This window comes from Protopterus annectens, chromosome 1.part1, assembly GCF_019279795.1.
Source record: "Protopterus annectens isolate FY-2018-M chromosome 1.part1, PAN1.0, whole genome shotgun sequence".
In the NCBI taxonomy this organism is placed as follows: Eukaryota; Metazoa; Chordata; order Ceratodontiformes; family Protopteridae; genus Protopterus; species Protopterus annectens.
The window spans coordinates 1,017,399,784-1,017,416,865 of NC_056726.1; the positions used below are offsets into that span (position 1 = coordinate 1,017,399,784).

At 38.5% G+C, this 17,082-nt stretch overlaps 1 protein-coding gene across 1 annotated transcript in view; it reads right to left on the reverse strand.

Moving 5' to 3' along the window:
- Window positions 1–17,082, reverse strand: part of LOC122815271 (vomeronasal type-2 receptor 26-like) — a 66,689-nt gene that overhangs the window by 22,093 nt on the left and 27,514 nt on the right. Inside the window, exons 2-3 of the mRNA XM_044087630.1 lie at window positions 5,572–5,799; window positions 1,661–1,784 (exon numbers count right to left, since the gene is read on the reverse strand). Coding sequence (XP_043943565.1) covers window positions 1,661–1,784; window positions 5,572–5,799 — 352 coding nt within the window. The remainder of the gene's footprint in view (window positions 1–1,660; window positions 1,785–5,571; window positions 5,800–17,082) is intronic.

Consider the following 17,082-nt stretch of genomic DNA (forward strand, 5'->3'; position numbering starts at 1 on the left):
ATATATGCCTATGATATGACAACCGCATGTCATATGTACATTGTTATATATTTCAGATTGATCACAGTGTTTCTCTGGTTGGTTTCCTGTAATGTGGTGATGCCAATTCCCCAGTGCTGTAGTACCATATCTTAGCATGGAAACTTTATATAATGTGATGACCCCAGGTCTTTTAGGTGCTGACACTGTGTCATACTGTTGTATACCACATGATGTGACAATCATGATTTCTAACTAATGACATAATTATCATTAGGTGCTACTTCTGCGTCATACTGTTGTGTACCACATGATATAACAATCATGATTCTGACTAGTGACATCATTATCATTAGGTGTTACCATTGCATCATACTGTTGTGTACCACATGATGTAGCAATCATGATTTCAGACTAGTGACATCATTATCATTAGGTGCCACCACTGCATCATACTGTTGTATTCCACATGATGTAACAATCATGATTTCTGACTAGTGACATCATTATCATTAGGTGCTACCACAGTGTCACACTGTTGTGTACCACATGATGTAGCAATCATGATTTCAGACTCGTGACATCATTATCATTAGGTGCTACCACTGTGTTATACTGTTGTGTACCACATGATGTAGAAATCATGATTTCTGACTAGTGACATCATTATCATTAGGTGCTACCACTGTGTCATGCTGTTGTGTACCACATGATATAACAATCATGATATCAGACTAGTGAGATCATTATCATTAGGTGCTACCAGTGCATCACACGACACTATGACACAGTGGTAGCACCTAATGCATCATACTGCATTATACTGTGTCATACTGTGCCACACAACAGTATGACGCATTGGTACACAACAGTATGACGCAGTATGATGCAGTATGATGCAGTATGACACATTAGGTGCTACCACTGCGTCATATTGTTGTGTACCACATGATGTAACAATCATGATTTCTGACTAGTAACATCATTATCATTAGGTGCTGCCAGTGCGTCACACAACACTGTGACGCAGTGGTAGCACCTAATGCATCATACTGCATCATACTGTGTCATACTGTGCCACACAACAGTATGACGCATTGGTACACAACAGTATGACACAGTATGATGCAGTATGACACATTAGGTGCTACCGCTGCGTCATACTGCTGTGTACCACATGATGAAACACTTATGATTTCTGACTAGTGACATCATTATCATGCACACAGCTTGCTCATTTGTGATCTTTTGCAGAAACAACTTGTCATTCCAAACACCTCTCATGATGTTTTGAAATCCTCTTTAAATATTTACCCGATGAAAAGACCATATACATACTGCAATAAACAAAATTACATTGCATCATGCTTGCGCACATATTTTTTTCAGTAGCTAAATGCACATAGTATAATACATATAGAATCAGTTGTTTGCTGTATAAAACCATCTGTAATTTGTTATACATTGCCAATGTCTGATATAACTAATATCTCAAGGTAGAAAACACTCTCTGCCTCAATGGTGAACTCATGAAGATTTATGTTCTACTGTGGATCATCAGGCTGGTCCTTTCACATATATTACACCCAGTTGTTATAATTCCATAACATCGATCAACACTTCATAATACACAGAGCAGATGTTTCCAGGAATACTGTTGAACAATTAATAATTAACTGACCTGTGTGATTAGAAATTTCTCCTTTAGCACAAGGAACACAGTCAAAGCAGCACAGGGGCTCCCCACGACGTGTGGCCTTCCTGTACCCAGGGGAGCAGCTCTCACTACACATTGAGCGTGGCACCTAGAAAGCAGAAATCAGAGGAGCAGTAAAGGAACAGACATTAGCGACTTGTGGGTTAAAGTGGTATTAGACCACTTTTTGTTTCACAGTCTTCACATGAATTATTTTATGACAGCCTTCTTTTCCGTTTGAATGATATTTAAGATGTGTCATCATAACTGATTCTTTAACTGCACACTATGAGAAACAGTATATAACATTAATGCTTAGACATATGATGTTATTATATAATGAATACAAGCGTTATTAACATGTGATGTCCTCTAAATAAATCCCTGAAGGATAAAGTTATAATATTTGTACTCTCACACCCAATTTTAATTTCTTCTCCACTATAACATAGATTTTTACTATTAGTCAACGCAAGATATCTGGATGATAGTAGAGTGTGTAATAATGTTCATTTACCCAAGCTACACATTGACACAATTCCCTGCCATCCATATGATGCAGTCAACTGGGAGCTGTAAAAGTTTTGGGTAAGTATACCATGAGACACGGAGAGAACCTTTAACTCTACAAAAACACACATTTATGACTTTAGATAAAAGTTACTTGAATCATATGATTTTAATTAACATTTAGATGAATGTTCAGTGCATTGTTGAAGCCATTGACATAATCAAGTTCACAGAGCATTGAATACTGTCACATGGTTATGTGGTTTTCATTAATCCTTGACGAGTTACTGGAGGAATATAACTGGGTTCATCCATGGACCAATAACCCAATATAGACATGTTATTCCTGGACACTATTTTACTTCCACACCACTATTTTTCTCAGTGTCAGATCATCATCATCTTCAATCCATTTTTCCCCATTTTCTACACGGTCGGGGTGTCATGTCAACTATCTCCATTTCTCTCTTTTAAATTCCACTCTCCTACCTTTTTGACACTCGTACCTGACTGCTGCAGGTCTTCTGTCACGCAATCCATCCACCTGTTTGCTGGGTGTCCTCATTTCCTTTTATCTTCATCTTATCTATCCTAATTCTTCTTCACCAGACTGTCTTTTGCTTTTCTGCACTTATCCAAACCACTGTAATCCATTCACTTTAACCTTTTCTGTAATTAGAGCTTATTTTGGCTTCTGCTTGAATTCCTCATTTGTTCATCTATCCTGCAGTGTGCATACTATCACCCATCTCAGGTTACTTCATCTCCATCACCTCTAGCATCCTCAGGTGCTCTGCGTTTACTGCCCAGGTTTCTCTGTCATGCAGTAGTACTGGCCACACCACTGTTTTGTACACCTTACCTTACAGCTTCTATGGAATTCTGCTGTCATACACTTCCCCTGTCACTCTGTGCCAGTTGACTGCAGCCCTCTGATTCTAGTTTCAACCTCCTCATTCAGACTTCTCTTCTACTCAACCAACTCCCAGATACTTGAAGCTGTTAACGTTTTCCATTTTTTCCTTCTACATAATTTCTCATCGTCTTTGATTGCCAGTTATGGTAATAAAGTAAGAGTTTGGTTGTCACCGTATCCCTGAAATAATGCATTATGCTATTATCCCCAGGCAGAGCTAACATGTGTGTTCCTGCCATTTCTCAGGCTGACAGGACATGTGTAAACTATGCATGTGCAGAGGGCCTGCAAAGTCTATAATGCTGCAAATGCACTAGTGATACTTTTCCTAATGCACCATTACTGCAAAATGATACATGTCACAAGACATCCAAATGTGCAGCCATGTGCAAGGGGTTGCCATTTCACTCTTCATGAAGACCAGTAGAGTGGTACAATCAGGGAAATAAGATATTTTTATATCTCTTACACGGAGACTATTTAGAACACCTGCTAGACCAGTATGGTGGCCCGTTATATAAAATGGACACCTGAACCAGCTTGCTAGGGTGGTGACTGATGTCACAGGCATCATCCATGTTGGACAGCAGTGAAGGCATTATTATAGTGAGATATTTAGGTGCCACCTTGGACTGCTCTGTCAATGACATGCAGAGGTTAGAGAGTGTGTGTGCCAACACTTTATAATAAGAACTAGATGCTAGTTTTTGTCTGTTGTTTGTTTTCCTGCCTATTTCTCATGCAACCACAATGTACTGAATTGTTTCTACTTTCTATTCCATGGACTGAGGAGATAGAGTTTAATAGCAACACCTTTCTCAGAACAACATATAGCATTTCCAGGTGGTTGGGTAGGTATATTATGCCCATAGCTATGTGCTGCAATGTTCACATTTGCTTATAACAGGCATGTGTACTAATGTGTTTTATTTGTTCCACATATGAGGCAGTTTTGGAGCAGCAGCAGCAGGCATCTGAAACTATGCCAGCAAATGGGCTTGTTACTGACTCACCAGCCATCACCAGGCCTACTTCTTAGCAGGAGATGCAGGTCACACTGCTGAAGCCCATCTGGAGGACTCACTGGCAGCCCCTGTGACCATGTCTCAGGAAAATTGCACAGGTTACTCTTAAGAGTAACCTGATGGGATTCCATTTTGGTCACCTTGTATCAGCTGCAGCACTTTGGTTGAATCTGAGGTATGTCACCAGGTGGGCTTCCACAATGAGTCCATTAAGTGCCTCCTGGTGTGTCTGATAGGTCACAAGACTTGCAGGCCATGATAATCAAGCTACCAGAATTAGAACTTGTTAATGATGTCAGCCACAGAGGAGATTGATATCTTAGTGTGGGGATCTTCTGCAATAGTAAGGCAGGCCCCTTGTATTCCATCCTATCACCATCCAGATGTACCTTCTCTTATATGCCATTCCCCATAACCTAGCTGTAGTCAGAACCTCCCTATCAGCAATCATCCTTCCTCTCAACCTCAGCTACCCTCCACTATTGTAGGTACTTTTTGTGTCCATGCTGCCCCTGTATGTTTGTGTCTATATTTTTCATTTTGTTTATCTCCCGTTGCTATAGCTTCAGTACTTAATCTAGCCTTCTCACACATTCTCATTGGTACCTTCTCCACCTATCCCTGCTCTTCCTTTTCTAACAATACTACCTTCCTATTTCAATCTCATGTATATAATGAACTATGTTGTTACTTTGCTGGACCACTGTGGCCTGCTCACTGTGCCTGATTTGCCAGTATAAGGCACATTGTTGTTGTAGTGTGAGACCATTCATTGCATCAGGCACACCACCTTACTATTTTTGTCTCATTGGTCACATGCCTGCACAGCTGCTGTTTAGCAGTGACTGCAGCTACTGCAATTTACTCTGCATCCTTATTCTCATGATGTCAGTCCAATGCCAGTCCTCCTATATACTTAAACAGCATCAGATCACATAATGCTAGGACATCTTTGATATACAACACTCAGCACGGAGAATGTTCCAGAACACCCCACATATATTTTTTTAAATGTTTAAGAATGTTATTTATATATCTAGATTTGAGTGTACAATTTACAGAATATTGTAGGTAATTATCAATGCTACATTTTTTTACAACTAACTAACTTTATTTGGGAGTCATTAATATTTAATTTCTTATCATTATTTAAAGGACTAGGTATATCTTTCCATGCTGTTTAACACAATATTCAACAAATGAAATTTATTACAAGATTAAAAAAAATGAAAATGTTTAAGCAGCTGTATTACTTAATTTATAAAACAATACCACAGATCTAATTTTATTAATGATTAATCAGTGTATATGTCGAGGACTTTTAATAACCTTGCTTGAATTGATACATAACAAATATGTGCTTTAAAGAAAGTTTGTATTGACTAGATAATTTACTCTGTAATATGTTTGGTTTAAGACTCATAAAAATGAATGTACATACTTACCTGCTTATTTTCTGTATTCCACATTATAATATTGCTGTTGATGGTAAGTTCATGACCATCCAAAGCCCATGAGTCATAGCCTCCAACCAAGGGCGTTCTGAGGCTCCCATCAGGAAATGCTTGCCAGTTTATGATATCATACCGAGCACGTGACTCTCCATTTTCATCAAAAAAGATCAAATCTCCTGCTTTATTTCTAAATCTGACATTTCTCACATAGTGAAAGACCTGGAGGTAAAAGTAATGAAGTTGTTTGAGTATTACAGTGCATGTTTGATACTTTAAAACCCAGTAAAATATCAGATTTTTGCTTCCCTTTTTATGTACTTACATGCTGTTGTCAGTAATTACATTTAAGGCAAAAATGAAATGCCTTACAGATTCATAAAATAAATATTCCAAGAAACCACTAGGAACAAACAAAATTTTCAATATACGTTTCTCACAATGACAAATAAGCATTGTTAGGGGATAACACCACTTTCAAACATTGCACCTAATCATAAATCACCACAAATGACCACAGGAAACAACTGGATACAACGAAAAAAGGCCAATGTTCACAAAAGTGAAACAAATTAAAAAAAGGAAAAAATTCAGATGCCAAATTCTTCTCTCAACGAATTTAATAAGCAAAATCAGATACAAAATTCTTCTCTCTAGTGCCTCGGCCACACTTGCCTTTAACAGAGTATAACAAACTCCAACAATCTACCTCCCATATATACTAATACACACCCATCTATACAATTAACTAATTAAATAAAACATTTCATAATAAAAGTCCATGATGAAAATATACAATACTTATATATATACTTATATAAAACTTTTCCACACATATTCTAATTCCAATAGGACTCATTGTATTACATTTCCTAATCATGAATGCTTCCTTTTTTCTTAAAATATATTTAATTTGATAATCACTCATGAAAACATTGTTTCTTGCATTTTCTAATACCGTAACTAGTAGCCCCTCAGGGCTACCATTATGATACTTATTAAAATGTGTTGCAATGGGGCTAGTTTGTCTATTATTTTTAATATCCCTTAAATGTTCCTTTATTTTACACGAAAATTGTCTCTTAGTCTCCCCAATATAAAACTTATCGCAAGGGCATTTAAGACCATAAATAACCCTTTCAGTTCCACAATTAAAAAAAACATTAGTTTGAAAATTAATACCATTAATCTTAACAAATTCTCTGACAACATATTTACAAATACTACATTTCCCACAAGACACTGTACCCTGTGTATCTACAGACTTCACCAACCTAACATTTGGCATATAAAATTTACTATGAACTATAAAATCTTTTAAATTTCTACCCCTTCTAAAGGAGAAACACAATTTTTTATTCCTTAAAAAATCTATTTCCCTTCTAACCATTCTCCAACAATGTTTAACTTCTTCAAGAACCTTATCAGACAATATTGAATAAGTAGTGGTAAAATAAATTCCCTCCTTATTATTATTCTCCTTTTTATATCCACTACCTCCAAAGTTATATCCAGTGGTCCTATTATTCAATACTTTATCCAAACTATTCTTTAAATCTATTGCACAATACCCTCTTTCATGAAATGTGTTAAAACTCTCTGATAATTCCCTTTTTCTAGCATTTACATCATTACATAATTTTTAACTCGTACAAATTCAGTATACGGTATAGATTTCATAGTATGTGGGGGATGATGGCTATCACCATGCAAAATAGCCTTAGTTCCTGTAAATTTCCTATGTATATTAGTAACAATATAGGAACCAACCTTTCCTTTTAAGACTACCCCCCGGATTCATGAAGCTGCCGAGCTTACCAGTGTAAGGCCTGCGCCGGCCGTGTGGAGTATAAATGGTGTAGTAGCGCCATATGCATATTAATGAAGGTGCGCTGCCACCACATCCACGTGCATAGGACACGTGCGTGAGTGCATGGGGCGTTACTAAGCTGCGCCCGGAGGCGTGTCAATGTCGGCTGGCGATGAGCAACCTAAACTGCTGAATATTATAGCCTGCCTGCAATAGTAATCGCACCTATCAGTGTCCGTGGATAATGAAACATATGCAAAGCATGCAAGACAGTTCCCGGCCACACAAAATGAAGAACCAAACAGAAATGCACACAACACAATATGAGTTTCCATCCATGGAACAAATGATATTTAAAATCGTGTGTCCGTAATGTACTGCACTGTCAGTAGTTATACCCAGTGGAAGTGAAGCGCATCATGTCAGCGCGCCACCAATACACACATCTAGCCCCATGGGCATGGTCACCAGCAGTCCCACAGTGGTAGTGATAGTACACAGCTGGGCAGTTGTGGCTATATAGCAACCGTAAAGAAACCTGACAGTCCAAATTGTATACCAAACACACACAGACATATGTATATTAAAATGTGCTATACACATGAACAGGAATGTAACCGGCACATACACATAGGATGCTATATGCAGAACTGGGATATCCAAAAGCAGAACCCATGCATACAAATGCAATACGCAACAACTCCTGTATAGCACATAACCCACACCCATGCCCGAATGTCCACCAAATCCAGCTACCAGCCTTGCGCAGCCGTACACCTACACATAGCGAGTATTCCCCATATGTAGTAGGAAGTATCGTCCTAGGCACTGTCAGGATTGCAAATATGTATCCCACGTTTGTAAACATCCCATCACAGTTACGTAAATCCAAATGCCCGAGCGTTCATGTTTCGGCAAAATGTGTGTACATCCCGCATGGGATAAGTAACCTGTTGAAACCCCAGAGTTGTTTACATGCCATGGTGTCCAGTACTGTACACATCTGGACAAAACATGTATGTGTAGTCACGGTACTGTTCAGTGTCTACACAGACATGCAAAACATACTACGCAGGATGGAACAGCTGTCCACCATGCAGATCTCCCCACTAGGGTTGCCACCTGTTCAGATGCCCAAGGTGGGACATCCCTTGTAGAAATGTGAGAATTTGCAGGATAAAACATACCCCCAGCCAGTGCAAAGGACAGAATTACACTTGTTTGCCAAGATAAAAGCTTATGTCATAGCATGTGAATAGCGTATGCTAACCCAAATAATAGTTATGTGTTTCAGATACAAAATATCTGTATCAAGCAACTATTAAAGAAAATAAGAAATATACCTGTGTCTTAAAATCACAGGACACTTGCCATGTCTTAGGTGTCATTGCAGGACACAACTGTACAAAGTGGGACTTCCCCTCGCAAAGAGGAAGAGGTGGTAACCCTACTCCCCACTGAATTATCGACAGTATATATTCACCCCAATCACATACCGACACCACCACTCAACCTATTACAGCAACAAAATCTGGACAAAGCCTAAAATGACGGGTGGACAAATAGGGATAGATGTAAGTACTGCTCTCACAAACTTCGAAAGTTCACAGAATAATAGTATTTACATTAACATGAAATGTTGTGAAGGATGTGGGGTAGTCTCCGAGTATTACAGAGGTCCGTACATTCTTAATGTAACAAACCTTCACATATGTTTACTGTACTACTGCATACCTGTAGTTAATTCATAGCTAATTCATGTCCAAAATAATAATCCTCGTATAAATGAATACAGGAAATAGTCAAATGTGAATGTGAATGTGAACACCACTCACCGTGGATAATGTACTGTAACCACCCCCACCCATATTATGTATTGCCAACATTATAAGCTGCTGACAGGTGCCCAAACACCTGTGTCTGTAAACACAAGTAAAATAATGTGAATGGGAACACCAACACCGTGGATTATGTATTGTAACTACCCCCACCCATATTATATATTGCCAACATTATAAGCTGCTGACAGGTGCCCAAACACCTGTGTCTGTAAACACAGATAAAATGTTTAAAATGGACAAACTCTGCCCATGTGCTTTGTCTGACATTTGAACACAGTCAGGTCAGTTCCGTTCACCAGGCGGACAAGCCTAAACCCAGATCACCACATGAACACCCTGACAATTAAAGACTTGTATGTGTCAGGACTATAAGCCTTAGGGTTCTGAATATCCCTGCAGTGATGAAATATGCAGCTTGGGTCCAGAGCAGTAGGGAATAGGGAATGTGTAATATGTAGTACCGCATTTTTCCCAGCAGGAGAATGGATGCCTGTGTCGTAAGTGAAGCGGTGAGGCATATGTTAATGTAGCTATGTACTATGGGTATGCATATAAATGAGTCAGAACACCAAACGTATAGTGGTTACAGCATCCGGCCAACGTGAATGCAGTCCCGGTTCAACTACGACTACAGCACATATAATGTTAAAGTGTAATGAATGCGTCTGTGCTGCACAGACATTTAAATATGTAAAGGTGAACATGTATTTCGCATATGTCCATTAACCGGATTACAGATATTTTACTGGTACTGTCACAAGTAATAAAGCCCACATAAGCACAAAGACTTAGAAAACATATGTAACCCACAATAAGGATATGCATGTGCGCCTACGTGTAACCCACAATAAGGAAATGCAAGTGCGCCTGTGCAATCCACTCACAGCATAGCAAATGAATGCTGGTTTCTACACGTAATGTCTATATATGGATATATACATTTGTGTATAGATATATATATCCACAGACTTAAACTAAATAAATATATGAAATAAAGAATGTACAGACATATATATATATATATATATATATATATATATATATATATATATATATATATATATATATATATATATACACACTCAAACACATACAACATCAATTGATATATACCTAACAAACATATAAACAAATGTCCTCATATAACACATGTACATAAATAGGTTACACCATAGCTAGTATGGATACACATAACAGACATGCAAATAAGGTAAATACACTGCTGCTCTCAAAACTACTGCTCGGAAAGTATCAGTGTGCCAGATCTGTAAGTCCTACTCTTTAAACAGTTACTACAGGTATATTTCTTATATAAAGATTATCCTTTCTCTCCCATTTATATAGCTCTCACCTGGAAGCTGCCCTGTTTGCTATTTGCACTTCCACAGTTGCCCACTAGATGTCACCCTCTCCTCATCCCTATCTGGGATACTAGTATTCTTTTCTTTACTACACTTTTATTCTCACCTTCTTAACCAAAATCCCTTTCCTCCTTCTAATACCCTGTCTTATCCTCTCCTCCTAGGCTACCTTCTCTTGCCTTGACTCCCCTTGCCTTCTCTGATACTTTTTCCCTTCTCCTCTGGTCTACTGTGTGTGCCCCGCTCTGCTCCCCACCCTACCCCCAAATCCCACCCGCCCCCAGGGGTCCTACCTTTACCTCTTCTCTAGACACGCCTCCTTTTTTCCACCTTATCACAACCTCAGATATTGTATACCACCCTCCACTTACACACCTAAAATATTATAGCCCCTACTATATACCCTTCATTCCCACAGTACCTCCATCTACAACACACCAGAATATCATACTGACTCAGAACTATCTCCCTACAACTTCCACTATGCTCCAGCCACAACTGAAACTACCTATCTCCTTCTTATTATTATTCTTTCTCATAACCTCCTACTTCCTAACCTCCTATGAACACTCCTTAACTGCTTCTTTCTCACTTCCCTCAAAACATACCAGTATACCTGTAACATCCCCTCCTCCTTCCATCTTACATACCTCCTCCCAGTCCATATACCTACTTCCCAAATATCATAGGGTACTACACTTCAAACTACTACAAACTAAAACAAAGAAAATATTTGACACAATCATAAAACATAAACTTGAAAACTATCTTACATTCCTCCATCTACTACAAGATGGAGACATTCAACCCAACCCAGGCCCTCTAACTTCCAACAAAACACACAGAAATCACCTCAAACCCCTCTCTCTCTCATCCATTGCATCCTCTGACTTATTATCCCTGGCCCATCTCAACATACGCAGTATCTGCAACAAAATCAGTCAACTCCATGCCCTACTAGATGTACACAACTTTGACATCCTATGCTTATCAGAAACTTGGCTAAAACCCTCTATTAAAGACATTGAAATTACCCCACCTGGATATAACATTCTGAGACTTGATCGTACCTCCAGAAAAGGAGGTGGAGTAGCTATTCTATATAAAACAAAACTAAAGCTTACTCTTCTGGACCTTACCCTTAACCAAAATAATAATGCCGAAATAATTTGTTCCAAAATTCAAATTAACACCACTAAATCTATAAACATCATCTGTGCACACCTCCCCCCTGGAAATAATATCCCCACTTTAGAACAACTTCTTGAACACCTCTCTATAAACCTCCCTCAAGAAACCCTATTCCTTGGAGACTTTAACATTGACTGGAAATCTTGTAGCAATGCTAACCCCACCTCCCATATAAATCTTTTTGGTTTCAAACAACTAATTGATAGTCCAACTAGAATAAATAATAAAAGCAAAAAAGAAACCACCTTAGATTGGATTCTTACAAACTCTCCCCTACAAAACTACCAAACTGGCATCCTTCCAGATGACCTTAGCGATCACTCTCTTACCTGTGTCATTAGGGCCAAAACTAAGCTAAACCTACCTACCTCACAAAAAACAATATATTCAAAAAAACAATTTAATCCTGAAAGATTCCTAACAGAACTTTCACAATACAACTGGACCCCTCTTAAACATCTCTCACTCGACAATGCTGTTGAACACTTCAACTCAGCATTCCTTGCTATCTTGAATCAACATGCCCCAAGTCATATCATTAGAACAAAGACCAAAATAGCACCCTGGCTAACCTCTAATACCAAACAAAAAATTATACTTAGAAATAAATCGTGGAAAAAATGGCGTTCCTCCAAAAATCCAAACGATCATCAAACCTTCAAAGAACTCAGAAACAATACCAAAAAAGCTATACTTTCAGATAAAAAGAATTATTACCTTGAACTACAGCAATCAACCAAAAAAGAACCAAAAAAGTTCTGGTCTACTATCAATAATCTACTTACCCCAGGCAAAGTAGTTACACCAAACCCACAAAACTTAGACCCTGATAACCCCTCTCTAATAGCCAATAACTTCAATACCTTCTTTACTACTTCCATACAAAATCTAGCTAACCACTTAACCCCTGATTCTTCCCAACTGCTCTTAAATAACATCAACTGCCTTCCTCCCATGCAACTTCAACCCATACCTACCTCCTACATACAATCTCTTTTACAAAAACTTAAACCCACTACCCCCTCAGCAGATAACCTTCCTGCTGAATTTCTTCAAGTAGCAGCCAAAGTTATAGCCTACCCTGTTTCCATCCTCATAAACAGATCCATAAAAGAAAGTACTTTTCCAGCAATCTGGAAGATATCTCATATCATACCCCTACACAAAGGAGGCAAATCCACAGACCTTTCAAACTTTCGTCCTATAGCGCTATTATCTCCACTAGCTAAAATCATGGAAAAATGTATACACAAACAACTACTTAACCATCTCCTTCATAACAACCTACTAGCAAACACTCAACATGGATTTAGACCTTCACATAGTACTACCACTGCTCTACTTTCCTTTACCAACACCATCAACTGTAATCGTAACAACAACAAACTAACCTCTTCTCTTTTCCTAGACCTGTCTAAAGCCTTCGACATGGTCAACCACACACTTCTTCTACACATATTAAAATCCCTTGCTTTGGATTCCTCCTCCTTAACCTGGTTCTCATCTTATCTTGAAAACCGACAACAAGCAGTACTCTGGAAAAATTGTCTATCTTCCTTACTACCTATCTCTTTAGGAGTACCACAAGGATCCATACTAGGCCCACTCTTATTCTCTATTTTTATTAATGACCTCCAAGCATCTATCCAAAACACTACATGTATACAATATGCAGATGATTCCACCATTATTTGCACAGCTTCCACTCAATCTGAACTCCGCTCACTCACCCAATCTACCTTTTCTATCGTCGAACACTGGTTCTCAAAAAGATGTCTTCTCCTTAATCCCAAGAAAACAAAACTACTACTTTTCTCCCCTACCCACAAATCTACTCAACTAAACTTCTCTATTACTGCAAGTGATAACTCCCTCATCTCCCCAGACTTAACAACTAAACTACTTGGGGTTACTATTGACAATAATCTTAGCTATGATTACCACATCAATAACACTATAAAAGCAGTTAATAAAAAAATTGGTTCACTGTACAGAATCAAACCCTACCTTACACCAGAAGCACGGACCACCTTAGCACAAACACATCTTATCTCTACCCTATTGTATGCCTCCTCTATTTACACTAATCTCTCCAAAAGCAACCTGAAGAAACTTACTACATCCTACCACAATATAGCTCGCTTTGCCACAGCATCCCAGTATAGAACACACCACTGTCTAAACTTAAAACACTTACACTGGTTGGAACTTCCTAACAAGATTATATATCAACAACTCTTAATAACACATAACATATTATATCAACCATCTAAAACACCTGCTCTCAGTAACCTCTTGATCCCTTATAATAACTTGAAACAACTACGTTCTGCTGAAAAGCTTCAAGTCAACACAACTCGAATTACCAATTCTGCAGGTAACTGCCTTTTTTCCAACTCAGTAGGCAAAATATGGAATAACCTCCCATCACATATTACCTCTATAGGCTCCTTTGGTCTTTTTAAAAAAAACAGCTTCTTGCACATCTTAAAAACTTCTGGCTCTGCTCTTGTACCAATCCAGACTGAGAAACCTCATACCTTCTACTGTCATACTTCCTTATTTCTAAACTGCAATATTTCTCTGTGTTCTCAAACAACCTAATTACTGTACAGTTTCTACTGTTCTCTTAAAAAAAAAAAAAAAAATGTATATACACTAATATGTATGAAATGACCTGAATGGAGTGTATTTTTAAAAAGAATTAATGCCTTTCTCTATACGTAGATAGCACTATATGTGTTCTATTTTTCTTGATCTAGACTTTTAAGTATCCATGGTAACTCAATGTCTGTCAAAGGAACTTATAGTAAATCTTCAATTTGTATAACCTTGTTTTAATCTGTGGAGCTTTTCTCCCCGTGCCTCCACTGAAAATGGAAATTATCCAGCTGGACTAGCCCGGTCAACAAATGTAAAATAAATAAATAAATAAAATAAAATAAACATGGATATAGGTGTCCTTTGCAGGACTCCAAAAATAGTGAATCTATAAATGCACTGTCCTGTAATGATTGCTGCAAAGAAGTGTCATCCGCAACTACAATATAGCTGTACATGCAACAGTAGCTTGTGCAAGTGTAATAACACATGGGTTGACAGAATGTAAGACATATGTACCGACATGCGGAGAGTGGATAGTGCTTAGAAGTGTTGTCATACTTTATTATCGCTCACATTAAATATGTGTTATGACTACTGTGGAGGGGTGTCAGGTCTGGGAATCATGGGTATGCAATAATGGGCCTAGGTGCCTAGGTGTTGGTTGGCACAGATTTATGAGGTCCGCCCCATGGGAGTGATTAATATACCTATGTGGGTATAGCAGACGCCTCTAACTTCCTAAAATGAAGAACCCATCTATTGGATATTGTGTAAACTATTGGGGGAAGACGTAAGGAGTTATATTAGTGTCATGTAAGCGATTATCATGGACGTACATGCATACGAATAAGATGGTAACCATACCTCTCAATCAGAATAAGACATCTGGACAAAGGCATTTTAAAATAAGTACAAATAGGGAATATCTCAAATATTCCTCTTACAAAGTCAGAACGTTGATAGAATAATGGATCAGTCAATAGTATGAATGTTTTGAGGGTTATTAATTGTAAACAACAAATGTCTGTCATTATTGTCTAACCCCACAGTCCCAAATGACTTCCCACTAAATTACCAGAAAGGCACAATATTATTAAAAAAGGAACAAAATCAGACGTCTAAGTTCGGGACATTTACCCAAAATGTGTACAGTTGAGAGGTATGAAGGTAACCCTGACCTAAATAAATGTACAGAACTAGTGCGATTATGTGGACAGGTGTGAAGAAAGACGTGATGACAAATGACAAAACATGTATAAGTCAAAAGCATGTACCTCGACAAATCTGGATGAATACTAATGCCCTGTGATAGTCAATGTGGAAGGTTAATAGAAACAACATAAATGTGTCCCTCAGGGTGCTATCAAGTGTCCCCGATACAGTGTTCAGTCTCCCACACACGCATGTGAGTTCTGCCACTGACGGAAAGCGCAAATACCGGCGAACACATAAGGTAGATGATAGCAGAATATGTTTTGATCAGCACCTGTTGGCTTTTGTGAGGAACAGAACACTCTGGGCGGGTGTGTCTTACAAAAGGAATGTAATGGCATCTGGCCTGTGATTTCTCCATATATTGTGTGTAGTGGTGTAATAAAATGACATATGTTGTATCAGAAACAGATACATGTTCTAGGAAACAGTATCATCGACTATACCACTACAAGACAAATCTGAAGGTATGAAAAGTGCTGAAGTAGTCAGTTTAGTATTGACCGCAGGTATGTGTGGACTTGTCAAATGTCACAGCTGTACATATAGTTCCTATAGGGCTGTCACCTCTACAAATGATGAAAGTGGGAGGTGCTCTGTAGAAATGACAGACGTAGCAGGTCAAAACATACCTACAGCCATGCTTACTCCACAAATAGACATATTAGCACACATCAAAGCTTAGGCCAGGATTCACGAAGCTTTGGTCAGTGTATGAGTAGAGTAAGAGTAGAGCAAGGCAAGATGTCCGCCGAGCTATTCAGCAATATCCTGTAGGGGCATGTAACACAGCCCCTCAAACGAACGTTGCACGGACAATGTTAGGATATGCAAATTACCCCATTTGTAGGTGAAAGCTATGCAAATGATGTAAAATATGCGATACATAAAACAGTAAGCTGTCCGTGCAAGAGTAGAGGTATGTGCAGAAATGTACACGGATGTTAACCAAGTAACGTTCTGCAAGTAGCTAAACGGAGCAATGTCATCTGCAAATAAAGGATGGTTTAGTTGAAGAAGCATGCCAATGGCCGAATATAAGGCCAGTGGCATGTATTCCCATTGGAAATTAATAAAACTTTAGTTGTCCTACCCCGATCTCCGGTGTTTTAGCGTAGCGCAGCGGCGCGAGTACGCGCTGTGCATACAAAACAAGACAAATATGTAAAATATACATACAAATTGTAATGTCAGTTAAAAGTTAATGCGTCATGCAGGTGAATGGCAAGCTGAAGAGAACATGACTACTGAGTAGTGGTTGCTATGTGTGGAAGCGCACACTCAGAGATGTAACCAAGCAATAGTAGGCAATCCTATGCAATTGAGGCTGGGGATAGTGAAGCACAATTTGTCATGCCATATGGGCTAAGCCTCTATAGTGTAAGAGAAGGTTAAGGGGACTATCAGCGTAGAAGATAGGTGACATCATGAGTGTCTATGTATAAAACACTGTAATCTTATTGGAGCAGTGTGTCACATGTCTGCT